At 34.1% G+C, this 25,890-nt stretch overlaps 3 protein-coding genes and 1 pseudogene across 3 annotated transcripts; 1 reads left to right on the forward strand and 3 right to left on the reverse strand.

The window, feature by feature from the left end:
• Positions 1-5,087: 5,087 nt before the first annotated feature.
• LOC105113894 (7-deoxyloganetin glucosyltransferase-like) lies at positions 5,088-5,952 on the reverse strand. Its single transcript, XM_011010246.1, has one exon. The coding sequence runs from the start codon at positions 5,854-5,856 to the stop codon at positions 5,350-5,352; it is 507 nt and encodes a 168-aa protein (XP_011008548.1). The 5' UTR covers positions 5,857-5,952; the 3' UTR covers positions 5,088-5,349.
• An 867-nt stretch (positions 5,953-6,819) lies between these two features.
• LOC105113895 (uncharacterized) lies at positions 6,820-14,539 on the reverse strand. The gene is made up of 5 exons (XM_011010247.1): positions 14,171-14,539; positions 13,091-13,233; positions 11,908-11,964; positions 10,541-10,616; positions 6,820-9,700 (listed from the first exon to the last, which is right to left on the reverse strand). The coding sequence occupies exons 1-5, from the start codon at positions 14,220-14,222 to the stop codon at positions 7,662-7,664; spliced, it is 2,367 nt and encodes a 788-aa protein (XP_011008549.1). The 5' UTR covers positions 14,223-14,539; the 3' UTR covers positions 6,820-7,661.
• A 2,357-nt stretch (positions 14,540-16,896) lies between these two features.
• Positions 16,897-20,832, forward strand: LOC105113896 (UDP-arabinose 4-epimerase 1-like; annotated as a pseudogene).
• Positions 20,833-23,276: 2,444 nt separating this feature from the next.
• LOC105113897 (pentatricopeptide repeat-containing protein At4g02750-like) lies at positions 23,277-25,744 on the reverse strand. Its single transcript, XM_011010248.1, has one exon. It carries the CDS (start codon positions 25,646-25,648, stop codon positions 23,417-23,419), a length of 2,232 nt encoding a protein of 743 aa, XP_011008550.1. The 5' UTR covers positions 25,649-25,744; the 3' UTR covers positions 23,277-23,416.
• Between the last annotated feature and the right edge of the window lie 146 nt (positions 25,745-25,890).

Consider the following 25,890-nt stretch of genomic DNA (forward strand, 5'->3'; position numbering starts at 1 on the left):
ATGTTGTCTTCATCTGAAGAATTGTCTGCTGTTTGCTCTAGACTCTTCCGCCAAGGTGATTTCATGTCCACTTGGGTGCTTTCCTAATCATATATTTTGTCTTATCGGGAGAAAAATAAATTAAGGATAGGAATAAATAAAACATCTGTTTCCAGATTTTTTGAATTCATCACAGTATCAACACTCCAAACTAGACCAAACAATAATGACATTAACAATTAAGAAATACTGAACAGATACAACCAAACAATCAATAATTAAGTTTCGCGTGAATTAATATAATTATGAAGGAAAACATCGTGTATCTTGTGAAGGTGTGCAAATACAGGTTGGACTAGTTGACAAAGAAGATGAATTATGAGTCCTTTTAGAAAGAAAACTTGGAGGTGTGTACAGGCTTCAGGTTCAACTGCGGGCCTACCGGAGATTTTTTGTCAATAAGAGAATATCAGGTTTCTGCTGCCCGGTTTCTTTGACATTAAAACTGAGTACAAAGTAATTTACAATAATAATAACAATAACAGTATGGTTAGGATGAAAACAATGAAGTGAATATAAATAAGAGATTAAGATATAAACCGCCACAAAAGAGAGATTTTCTCTCGTGTGTGGAGGTCAACTTTGGATTCAAAGGCTAATTTATTTACATTATTAGAAAATATATAAATTTTATTTTAAAATCTGATTTAATAATTTAAAATTTTAGAATGAAATTAATTTTTTAATATAATATTAAAATTTTGATAATTATACGATCACAAATTTAAATTTCATAACTTTTATTTATTAGATAAAAAAATTAAACATGATGTTTTTATTTAAGAAATTATATTAAAAAATAATACAAATAATATTTTAAAATCTTATTTAACAATTTAAATTTTTAGATTGAATTAATTGTTTAATATACAACACCCTAACAAATTAATATGATAGCATTCATATGACACTACAGAAAAAACATAGAATGTAAGCCATGGCCGACAAGCCACATGCAGTTGTTATCCCCTTCCAACTTCAAAGCCACATAAAATCAATGCTAAAATTAGCCAAACTACTTCAACACAAAGGGTTTCACATAGCCTTTGTCAATACTGAGTTCAATCATAGACTCCTGCTTAATTCTAGAGCTCCTGATTCCCTTAATGGCTTTCATGATTTTCACTTTGAAACCATTCCGGACAGCGTCCCTCCTTCTGATACTCTTGCATCTCTGAAGATTTTAAGAAAAACCAACTGGCTTCATTTAATGACCTGCTTGCTAAGCTTCATGACACAACATATTCTGGTGTCCCCCCAGTGACTTGTATTGTCTCTGATGTATGATGTCATTAGCTATCAGTGCTGCTGAAATGCTAGGAATACCTATTGCGTTGTTCTTTACTCTCTGCATGTGTCTTCATGTGCTCCAAACAATTTCGTGCACTAAAAAAGAAAGGCCTGCCGCCATTAGATGGTATGAACATGAAATCAACTTTTTATTGTCCTTTGGTTTTTGAAGATTGAAATTACCTCCGAATTTGCATCCAGCTGTTCTTTGTGTTTGCAGACGAGAGCTTTCAAACAAATGATTTCGCGGACAGAATCATAGACGGGATTCCAGGAATGAAGGGTCTACGTTTAAGAGATAGTCCAAGGTTCTCTCGAAGTACGGATCCAAATGGTTGGTTTGTTAACAACGCCATGGAAGCAGTTGAGAGTGCTTCTAAAGATTCTGCGATTATTTTGTATACTTTTGATGCTTTGGAGCAAGAAGTTTTGAATGCTCTTTGTGTGTGGTCTCGCACTGTATGATGTGGGACCATTATATTTATTGAGAAGAGAGGTAGCTAACTCTCTTTAAAATTAAGTGGTTCAGGCATTTTGACCGCAAAATTAAAAATAGAAGAGAGAGGAAGAAAATCAAGAAAAAAAAAGAAAAAAAAAGAAGTAACAGAGTAGTCTGTATTCTTTTTTGATTTCCAACTCGTTCACCGTTGGATCGGGCTGAGATTTTGACAGCAGCTTCTAGACACGTAACTCTTCATTCAGAACGGTCAGATTGAAGATTGTTGGTGTGAAAGCTAATTGTTTTGACAAAAAAAGAGGCTGTCAGTATTGTGAGTTTTTCTCAAATAATTCTCTTTTAATCTTGTTATGATTCGAGAATAAGTTGTTCTTGATAATATATATGTTATATCCCTTAGTTGAATCTGAGAAAGAATGATTGTGAACTCATTATTTGTTGATAGTGAAAGTTTTTAAATAGACTATAGTCTCATGATTTTTCCTGCATCGAGTTTTCCACGTTAAAATTTTAATGTTGATTTTGTAATTATTTGTATTATATTTAATTATTATTTAATTCTATTTTACTGCAAAAAAAATTAAAACTTATAAATTATAAATTATATTTCACTAAATTAATCCAGATAAATTATCCTAGTTTTCTAACATTTTCTCTATGCATTCTCGTGTCTTTCCAATCGGTCCACTTCAGTTGCTTCTCAATCAAGTACCTGAAGATGATATGAAGTCCATGCATTGGATGTAACATGTGGAAAGAAGAGTCTGCAATGGCTTGACTCCAAGGAACCAATATCAGTAATTTATGTGAACGTTGGCAGTATAGCTGTCATCTCAAAGCAGCAGTTGATTGAATTTGGAATGGGACTTGTTAAAAGTGGTCATCCATTTTTATAGGCAATAAGACCTGATATGGTCATTGGGGACTCGCCTATTTTTCCACCAGAGTTTATGAAAAAGACTAAAGAGAGGGGCTTATAAATTTGCATTTAACAATAATCATATTTGCATTTAATAATAATAAGTCACAAATTAAGCATATAAATTAAAAAAAAATACAAAACACACAAAAAAAAAAATCAAAGTGTGAAGGGACCACAAATAAATTAACAAAGATCCCTAAATATTTTTAAATTTTTTTGATATAAAAAAGGAGCTTTCTTGGCCAAATATTAAACTAAAATAGACATAAAATTATGGTTAAGGCATAAGGATATATTTTGTCATACACACCCTTAATAAATATAATTTGAGCAAGCTAAGCCCAGATCCTGCCCACTAATTACTTTCGCACTATTTTCTTGCAACAATTACACAAAAATAGAAAGAAAAAGAAGACTTTACCGGGTGAAGTGGAAGGAGAAGGTAACAATGCAGGCACCACTTGGGGAATGCTATTCTCCTCTTCTTTTCAGTCTTCCTCCCTTTGTTCTTGTTTTTTTTTCTTTTTTGCTCTTTCTTGTAATGGTCTCCTTTTGAGGTTTCTTATGTTTACCCCCCTATAGGGTTCTTTTTATCTTAGCTCCTCTTAGGGTTTTTTTTGTTATGGCCTCCTCTTACCAATTTTTTTTCTTTTGTGATGGCCTCTCTTCAAGTTTCTTTTGATTGTCCCCCCTCCTTTTGGGCATACACCAAAGTCTGTAGTTATAGCGTCAGAGTCTCTTCGTGTATAAAAAACAAAGTTTCAATTAAACTTATTCTTTTTTTTTTAGTTTGAATTTAATTAAGAATCAAATTTGAAAGCAAATTACTATCATCTTTAAAACAAGGATTATCTTGAAGATAATGATAGAATGATAAAAGTACATTGTAGTCTCTAATTTTTATGTAAGTTGACAAATCACATTTTCATTAAAATAAATTTTTTATCTTTTAATTTTACATTTTAAAATTAAATTAAAAGGCCAATGACCCCAAAATTAGGTGACAACAGTCACGGTCCACATCTTACTTAGTATGGAAGCTTTGCGTGGTAAGCATTTACATCAGCTAGATATCAACAATGCATTCTTGCATGGTTACTTGGATGAGGACGTTTACATGACTTTGCCTCCTGGCTTCGGGAGAAAAGGGGAAACACGCATTTGAAAACTTTATAAATCCGTGTATGGCTTAAAACAAGTTTCTAAACAGTGGAAACACGCATTTGAAAACTTTATAAATCCCTGTATGGCTTAAAACAAGTTTATCAAGTTTTCCGGTGCTCCATTAGTCTCTGTTTGATTATTCCTTATTTGTTCGAAGCCATCATAATAACTTTCTAGCATTACTGATATATGTCGATGATGTAATATTAACTGGGAATAATTTGCAAGACATAGAGGACAACAAACTTTTCTTGTCTAGCAATTCAAACTTAAAGACTTCAAGCAATTTAAATACTTTCTTAGCATCGAGGTTGCAAGATCACGACATGGCATCAGTCTGTCATAGAGAAAATGCACACTTGACATTTTGGATGATACGAGGTTTTTGGGTGTTAAGCCATCTCAGTTTCCTTTGGAGAAATGTGTCCTTAACATAATCCGATTGAAAGCTTTTGGAGGATGGATTAACATGCAAGAGGTTAGCTGGCAAGTTACTCTACGTGATTATAACTAGACTGAATTTGACTTACGTTATGCATATTTTAAGTCAATTCATGGACGCAGCTTACAAGGTGCTCGAATATATCAAACAAACACCTGGACTTAAGTCAATTCATGGACGCAGCTTACAAAGTGCTCGAATATATCAAACAAACACCTGGGCAAGGCATCCTGTTTCGTCCACAGGTGCACTTCAGTTACGAGCATTTTGTAATGCTGATTGGGCTTGTTGTAATGACACAAAAAGATCAATTACTAGCTATTGTATTTTACTTGGAAAGGCACCAGCTTCTTAGAGAACCAAGAAACTGACAACAATATCACGTTCAAGTGCACAAGTAGAATATCGCTTCATGGCTACTACATGCTATGAAATTCCATGGATTAAAAACATTTTGAAGGACTTGCAAATAAATCACATATAGCCAGTAACTTAGTTATGTGATAATCAAGCAACAATGCGTATAGCATTGAATCCCATCTTGCATTGAATCCCATCTTTCATGAGTGAACTAAGTACATACAAATAAATTTTCATTTGATACATGAGAAAATTCAAGCATGATTGATTAGATAGCCTATATTCAAATTGCTTGTTTACTAAGCCTTTAAGCTCCACATAGTTTGAGACTTTTCTTAGCAAGTTAGGTGTAATTCACATACACTCCAAGGGTGAGTGTTAAAGGAAATCAAGTATAGCATAGGAAATCACTCACATAATAGGAAATCAAATTTAGTCAAATACTGTAATTGAATCTTTAATTATTTCTTTCCCTGTTCATAGATAATTAGGCTTGATCACAGGCAATAATATAGAATCTTGATGTTAAACCATCAGTATAAATCATAAATTTTGCTTACTCTGAAATAACACAAGAAGATATCATTCTCTTCAAAATTCATTTAGCTTTATCTTTTGTTACTAAATTGCAATCCAGATATTAACAACCCCGAAATGGTGATAAACAGTGGACCTTCATACCTTTAATGGTGCAAGACCTTTTTCTTTGAGTGGACGAAGTTGTTTGAAGCACATGAAGCAACCAGGAGAGACAGTTTCAAACAGTGCAATAGGTATTCCTCGCTCTTCAGCAGCTGCGATAGTGAATGCCAAGGAATCCGACACGATGCATGTTACTGGGGGCACATTAGAAGTGGCTGTCTCATTGAGCTCGTTAAGTAGGTCACTGAATGGAGGAGCCATTAAGTTGTTCTTGATAGCCTCAAAAAGTGCAAGGATATCTTGGGAAGCATCAATATCCGAATTAGGGAGCCCATCTGGAATGTTTTCAAATCGAAAATCAAACAAACCGTTGAGGGAATTAGGACCTCTGGATTTAAGTAAGCGTCTATGGTTATATTCAGTATTGACGAAGGTTATGTGAAAACCTTTGTGATGAAGTAGTTTGGCTAGTTTTAGCATAGATTTTATATGGCTTTGAAATGGAAGTGGGATAAGAACTGCATGGGGCTTATCAGCCATAGCTTTAGCAAATCAGGAGCAACGGAGAATACTGGAGAGACTCTGGTCTTTTGGAGCAGTGCTATTGAGACCACAACTGTTTTTATCCTTTTCTTTTGAAATGTTATAAAGTAAAAGGTTATGCAGTGAAAATAGCTCTAAAATTTAAAATTAATTGGCAAGTAGAGAAAACACAAAGACGAACACAATTAATCACACAAAAATACAAATATAATTTACATAGTTTGGCAACTTATGCATACTTTGTAAACAAGACAATAAGAGAAATTCACTATAAAATAATAAAAAATTACGAAGTGTTGAATAAAATTGCTATTATCTAAAATCCTAAAGTAGCATCAGCTCTTCTATCTACCTATCAAAAAAATAAAAAGAACAAAAACACTTACAAATAAATCTTACCCTAAAATATAACACTTTTAGATTTTTTTATAGATTAAATACATGAATATTCTTTTCTCACCTGGATTCACAATTTAAGACAAAATTGACAGTTGAATTCAAGGTATATATATATATAACCCATTGATTGAGATGAGCAGGGACCATGGAGGACCACTTCAAATGATTCTTCAGAAAACAACAGACAACTTTTGAGGGGGGATGCATCCCCTAGAACCATGTATAAAGCATAAAAATGGTTGAGGGTCATTTTCACTCTTGCCAAGAATTGAGCAGGAAAATTAATATCTTCTTCTCCACTAGTAATTTTAGCTCCTGAACAGTCCAAAGAAGTTCTTAGTTCAGCTTGCTGAAGAAAGAACTATTATAATGATTTTCCTTGGCCATGCATGATACTGGTAAAAATTAATGAGTAATGCTATTCCCAATACATATTAGGAAAATTATTATTCATTTATCAAAACCCCAAAAAAAGGATGTCTATCCAAATAGCTCATAATTTACAAAATAAAATCTAATCAGAGAAAAAGATGAAAAGAGTTGCCAATCAAGACAGGAACCTTGTATACCAGGAGAGGTTTCCAATTAAATAAGTTACTATATAGGAAGATAAGACTTGTCCTTTCTTCTGTGGTCCTACAGCTACGTAAAAACGTAACATCTCCAGGTCGAAGGTTCAAATTTTTGTTTAAACAACCTTGCACATGCCTAACACAGAGCAAACAAGTTACGGGGGGGGGTGTCATAGGATCTTAGACCCCCCCTCCCCCATTATTAAGAAAAGAGAAATTTACATTTAATTAGGGACTTCAGTTCCCTTAATCTAACAGAACATTTCTTATGCGTTGCCTTCGCAATTTATTACAGTTACAGCAGCATACCCCATTACAGAATTTGTATGTAAGGCCCAGCTGAAACATTCTCCAGCAAGTGCATCCCGCTTGATGGTCCTGAAGATCGGACACCATACATCTCTCTTCACGTCCAATGGACAGGCGGCATCAAAAGAAAAGGCAAGAGTTTATCCTGTACAATCTATCCCCTAAGCTTTAGCTTTTGCCAGGAATTACGACTTAAGAGCACCAAAATAAAGCTCCTTGGAAGAATAAAAAAGATAAAAAGACTTCCCAGTCACCATCTCCCATGTATATTTCTTTCCACCATAATACACATTTATGCATATGACTATAAGTCTTAACAAGATGAGAGTCCTGGATAATCCTTTAAAGGAAAATATTAGAAAGATAAAGATGAACCCTTAAGAAACCTGACTCCATAAATGTGAATCTATGCCATTTCCAAGCTCCAAACCACATTAGTTCCATTTCCATGTCCAAATTTACTGAGAGATTGATGTAAACAGATTGGCCATCCAGTTGCAATATCTTTAATTCTTTCCTCGGTCAACTCTTCACTGATTCAGAGTTTACGTGACCACTATTCCCTGGATGTGCATTCAGGCCAGTAATGGTATTGCGTTGCTGCCCAAAATGTCTTAAACGTTCCATCTGGCGTTCATTCGTATGAGGAAGGCAAGCTCTTAAAAGCTCAACAGGCATTTCTCGTTTTGTTGCTGCACGCACCTCTGAATCAATACCTTCTGCGCTAGGTGGTGTCTTTGCATAGACTGATTGCCATATAGTGTCATATTTAATCAGGCAGTACTTCATAAGAAGACTAAAAAATTCATCAAATGATGCCTGCCAGAGAGCAAAATTGGGCATACCACAGTTGGAAGAAGCCTGGGGACCATGTAATAGTTTACTAGCTCTTTCAAGAAGACACTTCAAAATAACTGTGGCTCCATCCCCAGCAGGGCTACCAAGAGGCCGAAATGGTGGCTGCTCTGAAGAACAAACTATGGCTACAAGGCAAGCACTCAATGCATGAAGATCCATGCCACTTACACATGCAGAAACTGTCTTTGTGAGATTTGTAGTTGTGTCAGCTGCTCCCGTATCTGAGGGAATGCCACCAAACAAAAATCTCAAGTGACGGAAAATAGCCATGCAGACAACACGGGTGAGTTCACTCCCAGGATATAGAAGCTGAAGAAACTTGCAGATGAGCTTTCGACCCTTGGGAAGTGATACTAACCGCAGGAACACAATGTCATCCTTTGAGGCAAGTCCAGCAGTTTTGCCAGTTTGGCCAAGTGGGTCAACAAGCTGAAGTGAAGCTGCCAATCCTTCAAGCAAGTTCTGCCGCCTACGCCTGAGCTGAGCCCCACCATCTTGGGGCTGATTACACTGCAGGAAACGATCAATATCATCTACATCAAGAAGAAGAGACAGGCTATCTTCAATGGTGATTCTAGCTGCAAGCATAGGTTCCTGTTCCAAAGGCCTCTCAGACATTTGTTCAGAGTTTCCATCACCAGAACCAGGAGGATCAACTTCAAGAAGGGGATGAAGCCTGCGTATGGAAGGGAGGGGCATCTTCCCGAGAGCATCAAAATGGAGATGAGAATGCTGGTCTGCACTGTTACGAGATCGAGAAGGTAGCTCCTTCAAGTGAGACGGGCAGAAATTGTTTTTAGTTCTCAACCCGGTAGATCTTTTGGCAAGAGAAGCTTGGTGGTAGTAATCATCTATATATGGGTCATTGCTATGAGTGGCAGCATGCTGCATTTTCAGAATACTCTCAATTTCATCAGCTGTCATATGCTTGGATCGGAATTGCACCCAGCCACTATCACTTTTCTGACTACTAGTGTCAGAGCCTTGTGAAAAGCGCCGGTTTCTTTGGGATGATTTATGTTTTTGTTCCCTCATATGTAAGGATGAAGGATGTGCATTAAAGAGTTGAGATTGCATTGCTGCAAAATGAGCCAAAGATGGTTGAACTGAAGGGTGCAGTCTCTGCTGTTGCAATTGCTGTTGTGGTGACATCAATTGGGAAGACAATAGGCCATTTTGATGCGATAATTGTTGTTGCAGTATACTCTGTAAGAGCCTAGACTGATCTACATGTAATAAGCCAGCATGATTAACCCAATGTTTTTGTGGCCTGTTATTAAAAGAAAGGCCAGGAGACGTGATCTGGGCCAGATTTCCACCATAATGTAACCCATGCTGTAAACCAGCCAGATGAAGATTAGAGTTGGACAAAGGAGACAGATTCGGGGCAGACAAGTGTGACTGCAGTCCACCAGCACGGGAAGCAACATTAAGGTGGTGTGGCGAACAACCAGGAGGAGGGAAAGATGTGAAATTTGATTTCGGTACAGGAATTGGTTCACTTGAGAAGTGCTGAAGCTGTTGTGGCTGCTGGGGATATGAGGAAGTTCTGTACAAAGGTTTTGATTCTGAGAAACAAGCAGAAGAAGGTTGGGGCTGTGATGACCATCTCTTGCTATCCTGAGAATTTTCTGCATTTAACATTTGTTGATCTAACCAACTCGTAAACTCTCCATCTTGTGCCCAATCAGTGGCAGATGAGCCTGAAAAAGAGAATGCCATTAAATATCATGCCAGAATGTATTAGACACCACCATTGAAGTAACCTGACCTAAAACAATTATATGCCACCCTGCAAAGTAATAACTATGGTATACTAGAAAGTGGAAATATATCAATATTAATCATCAAATAAAGTTATAGGAACTACATCTTATTTTGCATACTGAGAAACACCACATAAATCATTTGCACTAGTTGCGAGCACGTGATGAGAAGCACGCATATACCCAAAATATCTTATTACTGTTTTCTTTCAGTTAAGAAACCAGGGGACAAGCAACCATCTGGCACAACAAAATTGTTCATACTAATTGCCGCCAAGTAATATGATGGATGTACCAGAAATTCATGAGACTGACTAAATCAATCTTAAAATGGTTAGCAGAAACCAAAAAAATAAATAAATTAAGTTTAGCCAAGAAGCCACTCCATCTTATTGATGGGAATGACTTCTGACCTGCATACATATCTAAGGAATCCTACTAAAAATATCTGACAAATTATCAGGCTTATAGAAAAAACTCAATAAAGTCAGAAAAACAATCATGAAATGCTTTGTAAATTAAATAAAAAGGAGAAAAAAACTCAGGTCATAATTCACTTTCAAGCCCACAATAAAGAATGAAAGCATTTCTATTCAATAATACTTTTTGGTTCACAAATAAGATGACAACAATTATATGAGAATCAGATCTCCCCAATAACAAGGTCGTATAAAATGCTCAGCACTCAGAAAGCAAATTTACAGAATAATAAGTCTAGTAAACTTCTTGATTTAGTGCAACAAGATAATGTAAACAAAAAGTAACAGTTGAACTCACTTTCCCTCGAAAAGGATCCAGATCCTCTGTCACCAATAACTCCTGGATTCCTGGGTCCAGTTACAACTCGGTTCAACTGTGTAGGTGGACAACAAATTCACAATCCAACAAAAAAAATTAGAAAGCATCCCTCAAACAGGTTGGAAAAGATACCAGAGGCAAGATGATTATAAACAATAGTAGCAAAGAATATAGAGAGCATTATCCTAGAAGAATAATGTGATATAATGACAAGAGCACATCCTAACTTCCCTAGCTTGGGCCTGACCTGCTCAAGGGAAGCATTTGATTATTGTTGCTCATCTCAAAGTTAATGTTAGACCAGCTAATGCTTATGATGGCAGTTTCAGGTTTAGAAACCAAAACTCATCTAACAGAAAATGCATGTTCAGTTCATACTCTCTGAGGCAGTTCATAGAGAATCTTAGCATTCCTCATTTGACCTCCTCAATGCATACATGTGCTACATAGAACTCATTTAACAGAGTTTTTCAGTTATTTTTCCAAACCGAGATGATAGACAGAAATTAGCTTTTGATGAATTAAGCAACGTTGGAAAGGGGAAGAGCGCTACATCTTGTGTGTAGTAGTTGTACTGAAATTTACCAGGTAGAAGAATAATTTTGACATGTTTACAATGTTTGTTGTGATTTGGAGCATTTAAATTGACCAGAATTCAAGAATGTTCAAAGACCCAATCCCTGCCAAGCAGCAACTATAGGGTAGAAAGATTACTTTCTAGGCCCTCTCAATAGAGCATTGCTTCTGCAGCATTTGACAAGATATCTTCAGCTTACATTTCACTGGCGCTGCAATACCTTACTTTTATTGATTTAATTTTCCATTTCCTGTACTCTGCTATGGAGATGAATTAATCCTCACTGTGAAAATGTTCTCATGCTCCTAAATTCTTAAGTTTTTATTAACAATAAGAGATGAAGAGGAGGTGGGTATTGAGGTGAAGGTATAACGCAACCAACAAATGATACAGAATATGTTCAGATCAAGAGAACAATCAACACAATTGTCCCTTCCACTTTTTGTCTCTCTTCCTTGAACTCACAACTTAGCATCTATCCCTTTTACTAAGACAAAACCATCAGGCCCTAGTAGAAAACTTCATTTTGATATTTTTTAAATTGAGATGCATCATAAGAACCAATTCAACCTTGTTGTGGCCCTGCAATATGTAGTTTTTAAGCACTTACCAAAAAATCTACGAGATAGCTTTTGCACCCTTCACAATTTCTATAATAATAACTAAACTTGACATCTTAATAAACAGAACATATAGGAATGAAATATAAAACATGCAAAACTCATTGAGTATTATGTTATACATAACCATAAAAGTTAAAGAATCTAACCTTAGCAAAAGTACTTGCCAGATCATCAATTTCAGATAAAGATCCTAAACATACACCCTGAAATCAAAAGGAAAAAAAGAAGAGAACAAAAATGAGAGTCATTAAAGCAGCACTTCATGCCCCTAGAAGTTAAATCAATGCTTGATTCTGAAATAAAAGGCAAGTCCATTACTGTTAAAGAATAATCAAGTGCTTAGAAGAAAAATCAACCACAGCCTTAAGATGCATGAAGAATATTTTTTAGATTATAAATGTGTCATAGTATAGCAAACAGTGGTACACGATAGCTGGCTGCAACAGAACAGAAAAGTACCTGACAAACAAATAAAAGTTTTATCTTTCTTTTTCAATAACTCTTCAGATAAGGGTTAAACAAGCATTGCAATGGACACTGAAATGATAAAAACACAGGAAAGAACAGACATAGCTGACATCAAATGGCTATGTTTAAGCACATAATAGGCCATTCTCCTCTACAGGATCCTTTTTTGACAATAACAACAGGAAGAAAATTTGGCTGCTGACAGCAGACTGGCAACTTCTTACCATCAAGCTTCTAAACATCAGATGCAACTTATGAAATAGTTTCTTTTCTCAAGTCACAAATGAATTAGAAGGACCAGGAAACTTCATTGTACAAACATCTAAAGATCATTTATGAGTGATCACCATTTGAAAATGGAACCATATATCGGCAACCAGAAAGGACCAGGAAACTTAATTTTGCACACATATAAGGATCATTTATAAGAATGATTACCATTTGAAAATGGAACTATATATCAGCAACCTCCTTTGCTTTCAAAACAATAATTACCACTCAAAAATCAAAACACACACACACACACAAAATGTTTTAAAATGCCATAATTAGTTCAGTATTATGTTTTTAATCTTTCTTAGTTTTGATAGATTAACCCTAAACTACCAGTTTAGTAATAAATGCACAATGAAGACACCGATATCAAGCCTCCAGCTAACAATCAATTACTAAGTAACAAGATCTTAATTGATATCTGCATCCAAAAATAATACACATATGGTACATATAACCAAACAGATTCAAATGGATAAAACATTAACCTAATTATATTCAGCAGTCATGAATTAAAATGTTTTCAGTAAAAGAGCGATGGTGAGAATAAATTCTGAAAGGATTAGAGAAGCAAAAAAAATATCTTACTTCATCTCTATCAAACAAACGGTACTCATCATTGGTGGGCCCGAGCAAAAGATTCTCACCCTCATCTTCTAAACCACCCAATTCCACTTCTTCCACAGCATGTTGACCAAAAAATTCGTACTGTGAAGCATCAAAGAGTGCACCTGAAAGATAATTTTTTAAAAAAAAAGTTACGAAGTTGCAGAGTTAACAGAAAAGCAAGCTTGACAAACTCATGAAGCAGTAGGAAAACTATGAGTTATCTGAATTCACGTTCTAGTATAGAAAACTAGATTGCACCCTTCACAGAGGAGTAAAAGACAAGGACTAACAAGTAAAACAATATGCATTAGAGTAAGCCCCAATGTGCATCCAATAAAATTGACCTAATATGATGAGAGAACCTGAAGAAGGTCAAGAAAATAATAAAATTCGTAGCAGAAGCTGGGCAACAGCTATAAAAACTTGTCATGCGAGATGGGTTTTCAGCTATAGCATACACTAACAAAATCGCATCACAGCAATTCTATCTAGTAAAGACTAGGATACCAGAAAATCATGTAAAGTTCCAATCACCACTATCCAAAGCCACGCACCTAACTAGCACATAACTGATCCAACCTAAAATCACGCTATCCAAACTAATATTCACACAATTCAAAACCAACTTACTCAACATGTATCATAACTTGCTTTGCATCGCAATATAAATAAATAAAATTCAAAGCTCGATATTCATTCAAACAACAAAAGAACGAGAATTTGATTTAAAAAGCCACAAACTTCTTAAACACAAAACCCAAAAATCATCCCTACGCTAAATTTAAGTATATTCCCAAATCTAAAGAATCTATCCCTACCCAGAATCACAAGCGCCCCCCCCCCAAAAAAAAAAAATCCCAAGATTTTAGATTCTATAAAAATCCCTTTAGAGTCTAAATGCTCTCTCCTTTTTAATAATATTTCATATCCCAGCATGAAAAAGGAAAAAAAAAAAACCTTAAATCCAATCCCAAAAAGAATCAGTTTGTTTAATCAAATACATAGAATCATAAAAAAAGACTAAAATTCAAATAATTGGAGCAAGAGAGAGGTAAGAACCTGAAGAAGATTCAGTGAATTCTTTGAAATCCTTGCCATCAGATCGCTCCATATTTACAAAAACCTGCAAACAAGCAAAGAAGAAAAAGGGAAAAGAAAGAAAACCCTAGATTTCCAGAACAAGCTACGTCGTTTTCTAGTTTTTTACTGGAAAAAAGAAACCCTTAAGCGAGTAATTTAAGATTTGCTCAAAAGAAGGAGGAGGTGGGAGTGTAGAGGAATGGTATGGAGAGGAAAATAAATAGGGTTTATTTTGAAGGGAAGAAACCCCTCTCTTCTACAAAGAGAGGAAGAGAGGGATTATTATTCAGCATCGAAGAAGAAAGGGCACGAGGAAGGAGAGGTGTGTTTTTTTCCCTTGATGGTCAACAAATATAAACTTTTAAACATCAACACCAAATATTTACTGATCAAATAATTACAATTTGATTGTTCGTTGAAAAATATTTAAAAAATATATATTTTAAAAAAGTAAATTATTTTTCAATATTTAATATTATTTTTAAAAATAAATTAGAAATATTTTTTTAATATTTAGCTATATAAAAAATATTAAAAATAACTTATTCAAGTTTATTAAAAGAACAAAACAAAATTTTATGGATAAAAAATTAAAGAATGAAATTTAAAAAATATATATATTTCTATAAAATATTTTAAATAAAATAAAATAAAAACAAATTTAACAAATAAAAAGTCAAAAGATAATGAAATTAAAAAAAATTATAATTTTTTAAATTATTTTAAATAAAAATAAATAGCAATCTAAATAATATAAATTTAATTTAATAAATAAAAAATTTAATTAAAAAATAAAAAATAAGTAACAAAAATAAATTATGATTAAAATTAATATAAAAATCAAAATAAATCAAATTTTAATAAATAAAATTAAAAATTATTCAATGAAAATATTAAAAATTAAATTTGATTCAATTAATAAATAACAAGATATTTTTAAATTTTTTATAATTTCTTTAAAGTGTTTTGTATCTAAAAACATATTTTTTTGAATATTAAGTTAATTGTTTTTTTACTATCAAGTATTTTTTATTGATTAATTTTTTTAATAGTAAATAAATATAAAACATTTAAAAAAAAATAAAAAAACTATTTTTTTACAAAATAAATGAAATTTTAGATAAATTCAAGTAGATGATGTTGACAATAAAGCAATTAGGTACGGAAACAAACACCTTAAAATATGTTTTATTGTAATTATTTTGACTGCAATAATTAAATCTGACCCTGCTCGTGAAGTTAAGTTTAACTTGGATTAATCTTAATTGAATCTAATAATATATTGATTTAATTAAATTTATTTAATTTAGCTGGTTTTTTAGTAATTTAATTTTATAAATCAAATTATGTCCTGGTCTTGTTGACATTGAAGTTCAATTTAATTTTTTTTAAATTTTAAAAAAATATAATTTAATATTTTTAGATTATTTTAATATACCAATGTAAAAAATAAATTTTAAAAGATAAAAAATATATTACTTTAATATATTTTTAAATAAATAATATTTTTTAAAAAAATATTTTTCTCTACTTCTTAATATCCCAAAACCCAATTAGTTCAATATCTGTTAGAACAATAAAAATATTATTATTTTAATAAAAATTATTTATCTCAGTACACTCTAAATTGATCTAGTAATTTAGTTATCTAGGAGATTAATCTCCAAAATGAATTTCACATTTATAATTTAACCTACTATTTTTTGTATTTTTTAATTGTAGTTAAAAAAAAAGTAGATTAACAAAAATGTATGTTTGATTTAAAACAATTATTTGATGGATTTTCATTTGTAAAATAAATTAAAAGTATATTTTTGTCAAAAAAAAACAAAGTATTTTAGTTTTTATAAAATCAAGATTTGAAATATATTTTTCATAGAAGAAATGGAAAAAAAATTATTTAACTAAATAATTTTTATTTTTTATGGTCTGATAAAAAGTAAAAGCTATCATTAGATTTTGAAAGATTCATTTTATATGATTATTAATGTATTTATTTTTTAAAAAAATAAGTGCGTGACAGAGTCTTTGATTTTAACTAAAGATGATAATATGGAACCAATCCAGTCACTGTTCAAGTCAAATCTTGAGTGATCGTTTGGTCGCCAACAACCCCATGACACCACAACTCTTGATTAATGCATGAGAGGGACCTTCTATGTATGTATGTATGTATGTTGGGACCATGGGTTGCATGTACCATACGCAAACCATTTCTCCCTGGCAAGAACTAGGATTTGGGGTGGTAAGAGTCGGAACATTTTTTAAAATTGCAGCGTATAATACATGCAAAATATATATTTATTTAATTTTATTAATATATATTTAAAAAATTTTATTAATACATCAGAATATAAAATATAAAAATTAATTTGAAATAAAAAAATTTAAATTTATTTTAAAAATATTTTTAAAACATAGAAACAAACAAACTCTTCGCCTAAATAAAAAGGAGGATTTTACTCAATTTCGCACCTCATTTTTTTCTCAATTTGAAATGGTTCAAACCTGGGGAAGTTAGGTCCTAGATTGATTGGTCAGTTAAAGGTCTTGTAACTAGCATTTATCTGGGGAAAAAGAAAGATGTTTATTAAAAGGGGAGAGGGAAGAATATTGATTTATAGGGAGGCAAAAGGGATACAATTGCAGGAGTATTTGTGTACATATATGCATCGAATTTCTTTTCGATTTTGAAAAAACAAATGTGGAATTATTATTCTGCATTGCCTGAATTTCCCTCTCATTTCAAAAGGTACCGTATCCATGAAGACCATTGAACCTGGTCAAGTCTCCAACAATGGCAGTTTCATCACCCACTTTCAAAGTCTTTACCTTTAGTTTTCCATCACATCCTCACAACTGGTCCATTCTTTATTCATTTCCAAGTATAAAATCCAACATCCCTGCTACAAGTTGACTTTAAATGTTCATATAATATTCCAGCTACTTAACTTCACAACTCATTCGGTCCTTGACACTTTATGTGGTGTCCTTCTGTTCTCTTAAAATCACTAAAAAGGTTGTCTTATTCTTTGATCAGTTCCATGTTCTATTAGAATATTTGAAGAGGTTTGTCTGGTTCTCTGGCTAGTTAATCTCTATGTTCTCTTTCTATTCTTACTTCCTTTCTGACACTGGCCATGCGTGCCTTCTTTACCAGAACTGCAATATTTAGTTTGTTTTGTGGTTGGATTTTAGGAGGGTTCCTGTAAAAGTGTTTGGTTTTTTAACTTGTGACGGAAAAATCTAATCTTGGTTTTGTTTAGAAGACTGGTATTAAAGATGACTTTTTAGCTGGATTAGCTGGAAATTAGCAGACTGGGATTGAAGATAACTTTTTAGCTGGAAATTAGCAGACTGGTATTGAAGATAACTTTTTAGCTGGAAATGCAGACTGGTATTGAAGATAACACTTTAGCTGGAAATTGTGTTGGTGGGATGGATTCTTTTCTGGATTTGGCTTTCTTTGGAGATAATGAATTGGAAATCTTGTGTTGTTCAGTTTTTTTATGCCTACTCCTCAGCTCTAACTTCATGTTTTTGAATCTAGCTGATCTGTAGAGTACTGTGATGGCATGCACCTTTAAGCTGAATTTATTGTGAAAATTCCTTGATCATATCTAATATTTCGAGTTTGATTTTTGTTGCTACTTAATATATTAGTGCCATTAGGCATGGATTATCTGGATTCAAGACGAAAGAGCAGATGTGCTGGAAAAATTATTGCAGCTGCACTCTGCATTACAATATGCGTTATCATCCTCAGCAGAACCAGTCAACTACTTATAGCAGCCTCAGCTTGGTATATTACTCTCTTGATATATGAAACCTGTGTACATACAATCTATGCCTGTTATTCATGTGGATTTTATAATCTATATCAGTGTTTATTACTAGCTCTTATCAAGAAAAGTAAAGGGGGCCCTGTATTTGTGAGTCCTTAATTGGAGTCTTAAAGAGGACAAATAGTTCTTGCTGTGTGTGACATTTTCTTTCTTTATGAAATCCAGTTCTCCCAGCATGAGCTAGGCGTAACGCATGTCTTAGTGACTGGAGGTGCTGGGTATATTGGCTCTCATGCTGCACTTCGACTATTGAAGGATTCATACCGCGTAACTATAGTGGTATTTTAATTCATTCGGGAAACTTGAAATCTTTTTGGCCTAAGCATATGAGTTCTGATGTTGAATTAACTATGTGATTTCATGGATTTATAATCTCTATGCCTTCTCTGTCAGGACAATCTTTCTCGAGGGAATCTGGGTGCTGTTAAAGTTCTCCGAGACTTATTTCCGGAGCTGTTGCAAAAGCAGACTTGGGAGATGCAAAAGCTGTAAACAAAATCTTTGCTGAAAATGCATTTGATGCTGTGATGCATTTCGCTGCTGTTGCATATGTAGGTGAAAGTACAATGCAGCCTCTCAGGTATACTTCGAATCTTCAATTTCAAACATTTATCTTGCTAAATCTACTGTTTGCATCCGGTCACTGTCTTAAATTGTTTTTCATAGAAGTACAGTTCTTCTTTGTCATCTCAATGTATCTGCTAGCAGTTGTCTCTAGAATTAATTTTTACCATGCTGTGCAGATATTATCACAACATCACATCAAATACCTTGGTAGTTTTAGAAGCAATGGCAGCACATAAGGTGAAGACATTGATTTATTCTAGCACATGTGCAACTTACGGCGAGCCTGTTAAGATGCCGATTACAGAACAAACTCCTCAGGTATGTTTCTGGTTTACGCCATCATTCTTGGTTCTATACTATGATGAGTTTTGCCTCTCGAATATGCAAATGCTGTAGCTCAATCCCCATATGACATGCCAGAAACCTCTTCTTTAACAATATAATATGAACTAGACCATGTAGATATCAAATAGCTCCTTGAGGTGTTGACCAGTAGTGAGTCTAGCATTTCTGTTCACCTACAGAGGATTTTGTAATTCTTGTGTTGAAGATTATTCTGACTCAAGGACAAAATGTCTCCATAGCTCATTTTTCCTCGTGCTTCACTCGTTTAACTGGTGTGTGATTTCAGCTTCCAATCAACCCCCATGGAAAAGCCAAGAAAATGGCAGAAGATATCATAATTGACTTCTCAAAAACCACTGAAATGGCTGTCATGATCCTAAGGTGAGTGGTGCTCTGGTTTCGATTGTTGTTAGTACCATGTTTCCCTCTGCCTAATTATGGATGTCCTATCGAGGACCTCGACAGTATTTATCAGACATTGAAGTACAATTTCTGAATTCGATGATGAATTAGTTATCCCTGTTCTCTGAAAATTAATTTAGTGATTTTGTATGAATTTTCCTTATCTAATTTCACAGATATGTTTCTTCCACTGCGGTCCACCAGCCAGCACTCTGATAAACTTAACGCCCATGTTTACGGATACTTCAATGTTATTGGGTCTGATCCAGAAGGAAGATTAGGGGAAGCTCCGCAACCTGAACTTCGTGAGCATGGCTGAATCTCTGGCGCTTGTTTTGATGCAGCTCGAGGAATAATACCAGGACTCAAGGTAACTTGAAACAGAAAACCACAATTCAGTGTTGGGGCTAGCTCCCTAAGATATTAATCGTTTAATATAAATGATCATACTCACATCAAGGAAGTGTAGTTCTGCTTATGTCAATGGCTTCAGGTTAAAGGGATAGACTATAAAACTGCTGATGGCACGTGCGTACGGGACTATATCGATGTCACTGACCTGGTCGATGCCCATGCGAAAGCTCTTGCCCATGCAAAGCCTCGAAAAGTTGGCATTTACAATGTTGGAACTGGAAAAGGTTTTTTTACTATATTTTTTTTGTTGAAATTCAATTTTCCATTTTGAGTGTTTCAGTTTTTCTTGCATTTCTTGATCCTGAAGATTGCTTGATTCCTTTCAATCACAGGTAGATCAGTGAAGGATTTTGTCGAAGCAAGTAAGAAGGCAACAGGTGTGGACACAAAGGTTGAATACCTGAATCGTCGGCCAGGAGACTATGCTGAGGTCTTCAGTGACCCTTCCAAAATAAAACAAGAGCTAAACTGGAAAGCTCATTATACTGGCCTGAAGAAGAGTTTGCAGATTGCATGGAAATGGCAGGAGTTATATTTGAATGGTTACAGTCACAGTTAATTGCACTATAGAAACCTTTGCTAGAGTCATCCGATTAAGGTCAAACACACATTTCTTATATTCCAGGAATCGTACACAGAATTTTGAAGGTCTGAGAAGCTGTAGGAAACTTCAATAATGTGAAGAAAGAAGAGTCTGATATACTTCGACATATCCATAGATAGAGATGTATAGGATCTTGTAGTTTCTCATTATATTCATACAGGCACAATGGGATTCGACAGGAAAGTCGTTTCAATCCAATCCTTTATCACATCAGTATATGTTGTTAGTATAGCTGGGTTAAAATCACAGGTTATTCTTCTCCTGCACAGGTTTGGAATAAAATCTCAATAGATCTGTAAATAAAAGGACTTGGTGATTGCTGCAATGCAAATTACGATGCATATACATAATCATCAATGTTGCACTTCTACTTCTGTATCTTAAGAATTTTCGATGTTACCCTATAAGTTTCAAAACGTTTAGATGTTATTCCAATTGTTAATAGCTAATGGAAATTAACATAATTTTCTCTCTAATTTTTTCTTAAATTTAAGAGGGTTTTTTACGATCTGGCCCTTTAATTTTGTCTTTTGTTCCTTCGATCCATAGAAAAACACAAACAAGATCAAGCACACAATATACAGCAAGCCAAACTCAAATTACAATTGTCTGTGTCGCAGTGGGAGGGAGGGAGAATGGTAAGTGCTATTTGCGGCTTCCAGCAGCAGAGAAGAAGAATCAGAAACTAACTAGAAGGGATGAACAAGGTGGCTGAGGGTTCACCCGCAGCCACACTAATAACGTTTGGTAACCTAGAAAAAACTGCGTCTAGCTGGTAGGACCCACCATGTTACTGCAAGTTTTGGAAAAGCAACAAACATTTGCTACTTCTCGTGGGGAATAAACCACAACAGGGATGCATAACTCTATGCGTTATTATTGCACTGTTCATTGCTAATTTAAATTTAAATTAGTTTTTTTAAAAAAAACTAATGCAAATAAATTAATTCACTTATATTATTCACATGAAAAATTTAATTTTTTTCTTTAAAAAATCAATGCAATTAATTTATTTTACTAGATGTGATCACATGAACATGAATAATAACTTAAAAAAAAAACTATTTTAAGGTGAATTAAATTTACTTGTACTATAATCTCAATTTTATTCTTGATAATATTTCATTTAATTTTATTGTACGCTCAAAAAATCATGGAAGCTGTAATTCTTGTCAAATGAATTTTGTACGTAATGAAATTATAAATTTTTTAAAAAAATTGAGTTTAACTCGAAAAACTAATATTTAATATTATTTAATAACACTATATAAATTAGAAAGATATCGCATGATGACGTAACATTTTTTAAAATTTGATCGCAATTCCAATTATATTCTTGTCGGGTCCGACCTAGTTAAAAAAATTTTATTTTTATTTTTTAATTATATTTTATTCAAAAAATTACAAGGAGATTGTTTGATGACATAAAAAAAAATTCACTTTTTATTGTTATGCGCTTAAAAAACCATGAAAAATACAATTCTTGTTAAATAGATTTCGTATGTGATGACATTGCATATAGTTTAATAGAATAATAAAAATATTTGCAATATTATTTATTTCATTATGTAATAACAATAGTTAAATCAACAATATTTAATTAAAATTTATTAATATTAATATATGTATTTTTTTAATTATTGTTCAACCTCAATTTGAAAAATATTTTGTTAACCAAATATATTAAATTATTTTTTGTTCAACCTTAATTTCAATAACAATTTTAACCAAACATATATTTTTTCAATCCAACCTTAACTAAAAATACTTTTTATAAAATTAATTTTTTTCAAATTATTAAACACACCAAGGTAATAGTTCTATAGTCAAGCATTTAATTACTATCTTAAAATAAAAAAGAGAACAAAAAAAACAAAAAAAAGATATATCCCCTTATAACTCCTATTTTAAAAATACGTAAATTCATTTTAAAACTATAACAGAAACAAATTTATTTTATATTTATGTTTATATCCCTCTAACCAAACACCTTTTTATCGATTATAATCCACGCCTTGTGTACAGTGACATTAATGACAAGAAAGCTAAATAAGCTGAGTCATGCAGAAAAAAGACAATGACAAAGCCGGATTTGAAAATGCTTGCAAGCATTTTCAAATAGACTTGACTCGATGTTTTCAAGTGGCAAAGCATCCTAGAAGACATTTATGGGGATGTAACCAGGCCTCAATCCCAAATGAAATTCTTACGTGTAGAGGAAAACGACAGGAAAGATTGTTTCTTGACAAAGGTTGTTTTTGTGTTCAATGGCAGCTTATGACATTTGGATAATCAAGACTTTGACCACTGTTTAGTGTGGTTTCTTTTAGTTGGTTCTTTCAATGGAGTTGTTTCTCTTTTGTATAACTGTGCTGTTATCTTTTGGAACTCGTCAGTTAGGAATGAATGGAAACTTCTACTTCGCCTTTCTCCATCAATGTAAGTGGTTCTGATCTGACAGTTATTGATCTGTCATCATTGAGCTACATGAAGAGCTCTGTACAGATATTTAACAAGAAGATGTCTGAGTTATATTGTAATAATTGGATGATGTTTAAATTTTATTAGGAAATTCTACATGCTTGGTTCACTGATGAAAGACCTTCAAATTAGGCTGGAAGGTTCTTCTTAGCTTGGCTATGTTATTTTTATTTTTTTTTTCGGATTTTCTAGTTTGTTTAAGTTAATTTCTGTGTTTATTTGAGTTGTAAATTTTTTTAAAGACAAACTATTTAGAAAAAAAATTAATAATAAAATTTAGAATTAAAGTTTGTGTGTGGTGATCAATAATAATTTTTTTTAAAAAAAAATTATTTTTAACATTAAAACATACAAATGATCTAAAAATTAAAAAAATCATGAAAACTTCAAAAAATATGGTCAGGCTGTAATGCGAAACACACAACCGAAAAGAGATAAATCAGCTCAAGACTGAGGCATTCTGTTCTGAGTTTACATAGTTTACATTGAATTGTATATTTCCTAATGTACAAGTTGCTAATAGAACACAGATGAACAAACTGTGACCTCCAAAGTAAAATCGTATAGTCAAGCAGAGACTTCAGAAAGGTTAAATGCGTTTCTTATGTGAGAATTTAAGCTTGCCAGAGTAACGCCAATATCCGGTCTAGACTGAGTTGAATCATCTGACAGAAAGCCGTGCACTTGATTTCTCACCTCAACCCAGCTGCATCCGGGTTCTTTTACCGTGCTACCTGCGTTCATCAACATCCTTACTTCCTGCACCTCATTCCATCTGTTTGCTTCGGCGTGAATGTTTGACAAGAGCACATAATTTGATGTTTTATGAGGTTCAAATTCCGAAAGCTTGTGAGCAGCTAGCCTTCCAAGTTCCAGATTCCCATGTGCACGGCAAGCCCCGAGCAATGCACCCCATACTCCTGCAGTGGCTTTCACCTTCATTCCCCTCACTATTTCAAAGGCTTCGTCTAACCTCCCCACCCGTCCAAGCAAGTCAACCATACAAGCATAGTGCTCCGCCAATGGTTCTATAGCATACACTTTACTCATGCATTTGAACAATTTTAGGCCGTGATCAACCATGCCAGCATGATTACATGCAGACAAAATACCAATGAAGGTGACTTCATCAGGAGCCATCCCTTCCAAAGCCATCTCCTCAAAGAGTTTAAGTGCCTCTTTTCCATATCCATTTATTGCATACCCACCAATCAAAGAATTCCAAGAAATGACGTCAGCATGACAAATTCCATTGAACACAAGCTCAGCTTCCAAGATTCTTCCACATTTAGCATACATGGTGATCAATGCATTGTTGACAACTAAATAATTCAAATAACCACTCTTCACAGCCACCTGGTGAAGTTGGTTCCCAACTTCGAGGGCTGCAATAGTGGCACATGAACTTAGTCCACAAGCAAAACTTAACTGATCAGGTTTCTTACCTTCAAGACTCATCAATGCAAAACTTTTTAGAGCATCCAAATTCTGTCCATTTAGCATGAAACCGGCAATTAATGAGTTCCAAGATACTAAATCCCTCTCCCCCATCTCTTCAAAGATCTTCACGGCTCTATCCATTTGGCCTCCTTGAGCATAACAAGAAATCATGGTATTCCATGTGACCATGTCTTTATTGACCATTCGTTTGGATAGACAGAGAGCTTCATTGATTCTTCCATGGTGTGCATAACCTGCAATCATAGCGTTCCAACAAACCACATCCCAGGTGCCTATCTCATCAAAGAATCTTCTAGCTTCATCCACTTTATTACATTGTATGTAACCAGAAATCATTGCTGTTTGGGCCCCAATGTTCCTGTAAGGCATTTCATTCAACAACTCTCTTGCTTCATCAAGCTTACCAACACGAACATACCCATTAATCATAGTAGTCCATGACACAGAATCCCTCTCCGGCATCTCCTCAAATAACCGACTAGCCTCATCAATTTCACATCTCTGAACATAAGCAGAAATCATTGCATTCCAAGAAACAATATTTCTACTCGGCATTTGGTCAAAGAGCCTCCTAGACTCCAAAATATTTCCATTTCGTGCAAACCCACTTAACATTGTAACCCAAGAAACAACATTAGGCTTTGGAATCTCTTGAAAAAACTTCCACGCAGAATCCAAATCACCCACTTGGAGAAACCCATCAACCATCAAATTCCATGAAACTACATCACGTTCATCCATTTCATTAAAAAACTCCAAACCCAATCGCATTTTTCGATTCTGAGTATACCCAGCCAGCATTGAGTTCCATGAAATTAAATTCTTAACCGGCATTTCATCAAACAACCTCTTAGCTTCATTAACTCTCCCTTTCTTCACATAACCTGAAATCATCGCATTCCAACAAGCAACTCCTTTCCTATAACTACACGGAAGCGAATCAAACAACTCCTTCGCCTTCTCAACCTCCCCATTACGCGTATAACAAGTAATCATCAAAGTCCAAGAAAATAAGTCCCTTCGAGGCATTATAACAAACAGTTTATAGGCTTCATCAAACTTCCCATTATGCAAGTACCCAGAAACCATAGTGTTCCAAGAAACTAAATTTCTGCGAGGCATTTTATCGAACAGGTTGCGCGCAGCATTGATTCTTCCATTTTTCGCGTAGGCAGAGATCATTGAATTATATGTGACAGTATTTTTCTGGGCCATTTGAGTGAAAACTTTGATTGCATCTTCGATTTGACCCGATTTTCCTAACTGGGTTATTCTTTTGTTTTGACTGAAGAGATGATGACTCCCTTGTTCCCCAACGGAGACTAGCCTTTGCTTCATGATTCGAAAAACTGATCAATTTGAGAAAAAATTTTGTCTCCATTTTGAGGTTTCCTTGAAAGCCCAAAAGATTGTCTTGGGCATTATGGCACCGAAGGTTTTTTCAGAGAAACAAATGGGCCAAGCTTAAAAGAGCACAAGTCCACATACCACCACAGCCCTATGGCGGCCTCATGTGAGCCCACTTGTGGGTTCACAAAGATTTTGATCGCAAGTTCATGGCATCCCCTGAATTTAAATAA

This window comes from Populus euphratica, unplaced genomic scaffold, assembly GCF_000495115.2.
Source record: "Populus euphratica unplaced genomic scaffold, PopEup_1.0 scaffold466.1, whole genome shotgun sequence".
In the NCBI taxonomy this organism is placed as follows: Eukaryota; Viridiplantae; Streptophyta; class Magnoliopsida; order Malpighiales; family Salicaceae; genus Populus; species Populus euphratica.

What these genes read in the sequence shown, in the direction of transcription:
- LOC105113895 (XM_011010247.1), bottom strand. Translation starts at nt 14,222, where the DNA reads ATGGAGCGATCTGATGGCAAGGATTTCAAAGAATTCACTGAATCTTCT. An exon ending in ATTCACTGAATCTTCTTCAG is followed by an intron (nt 13,234 to 14,170) that starts GTTCTTACCTCT and finishes ATTATCTTTCAG; the next exon opens with GTGCACTCTTTGATGCTTCA. An exon ending in TGGATCCTTTTCGAGGGAAA is followed by an intron (nt 9,701 to 10,540) that starts GTGAGTTCAACT and finishes TCTCTTTTTCAG; the next exon opens with GCTCATCTGCCACTGATTGG.
- LOC105113897 (XM_011010248.1), bottom strand. Translation starts at nt 25,648, where the DNA reads ATGAAGCAAAGGCTAGTCTCCGTTGGGGAACAAGGGAGTCATCATCTC.
- LOC105113894 (XM_011010246.1), bottom strand. Translation starts at nt 5,856, where the DNA reads ATGGCTGATAAGCCCCATGCAGTTCTTATCCCACTTCCATTTCAAAGC.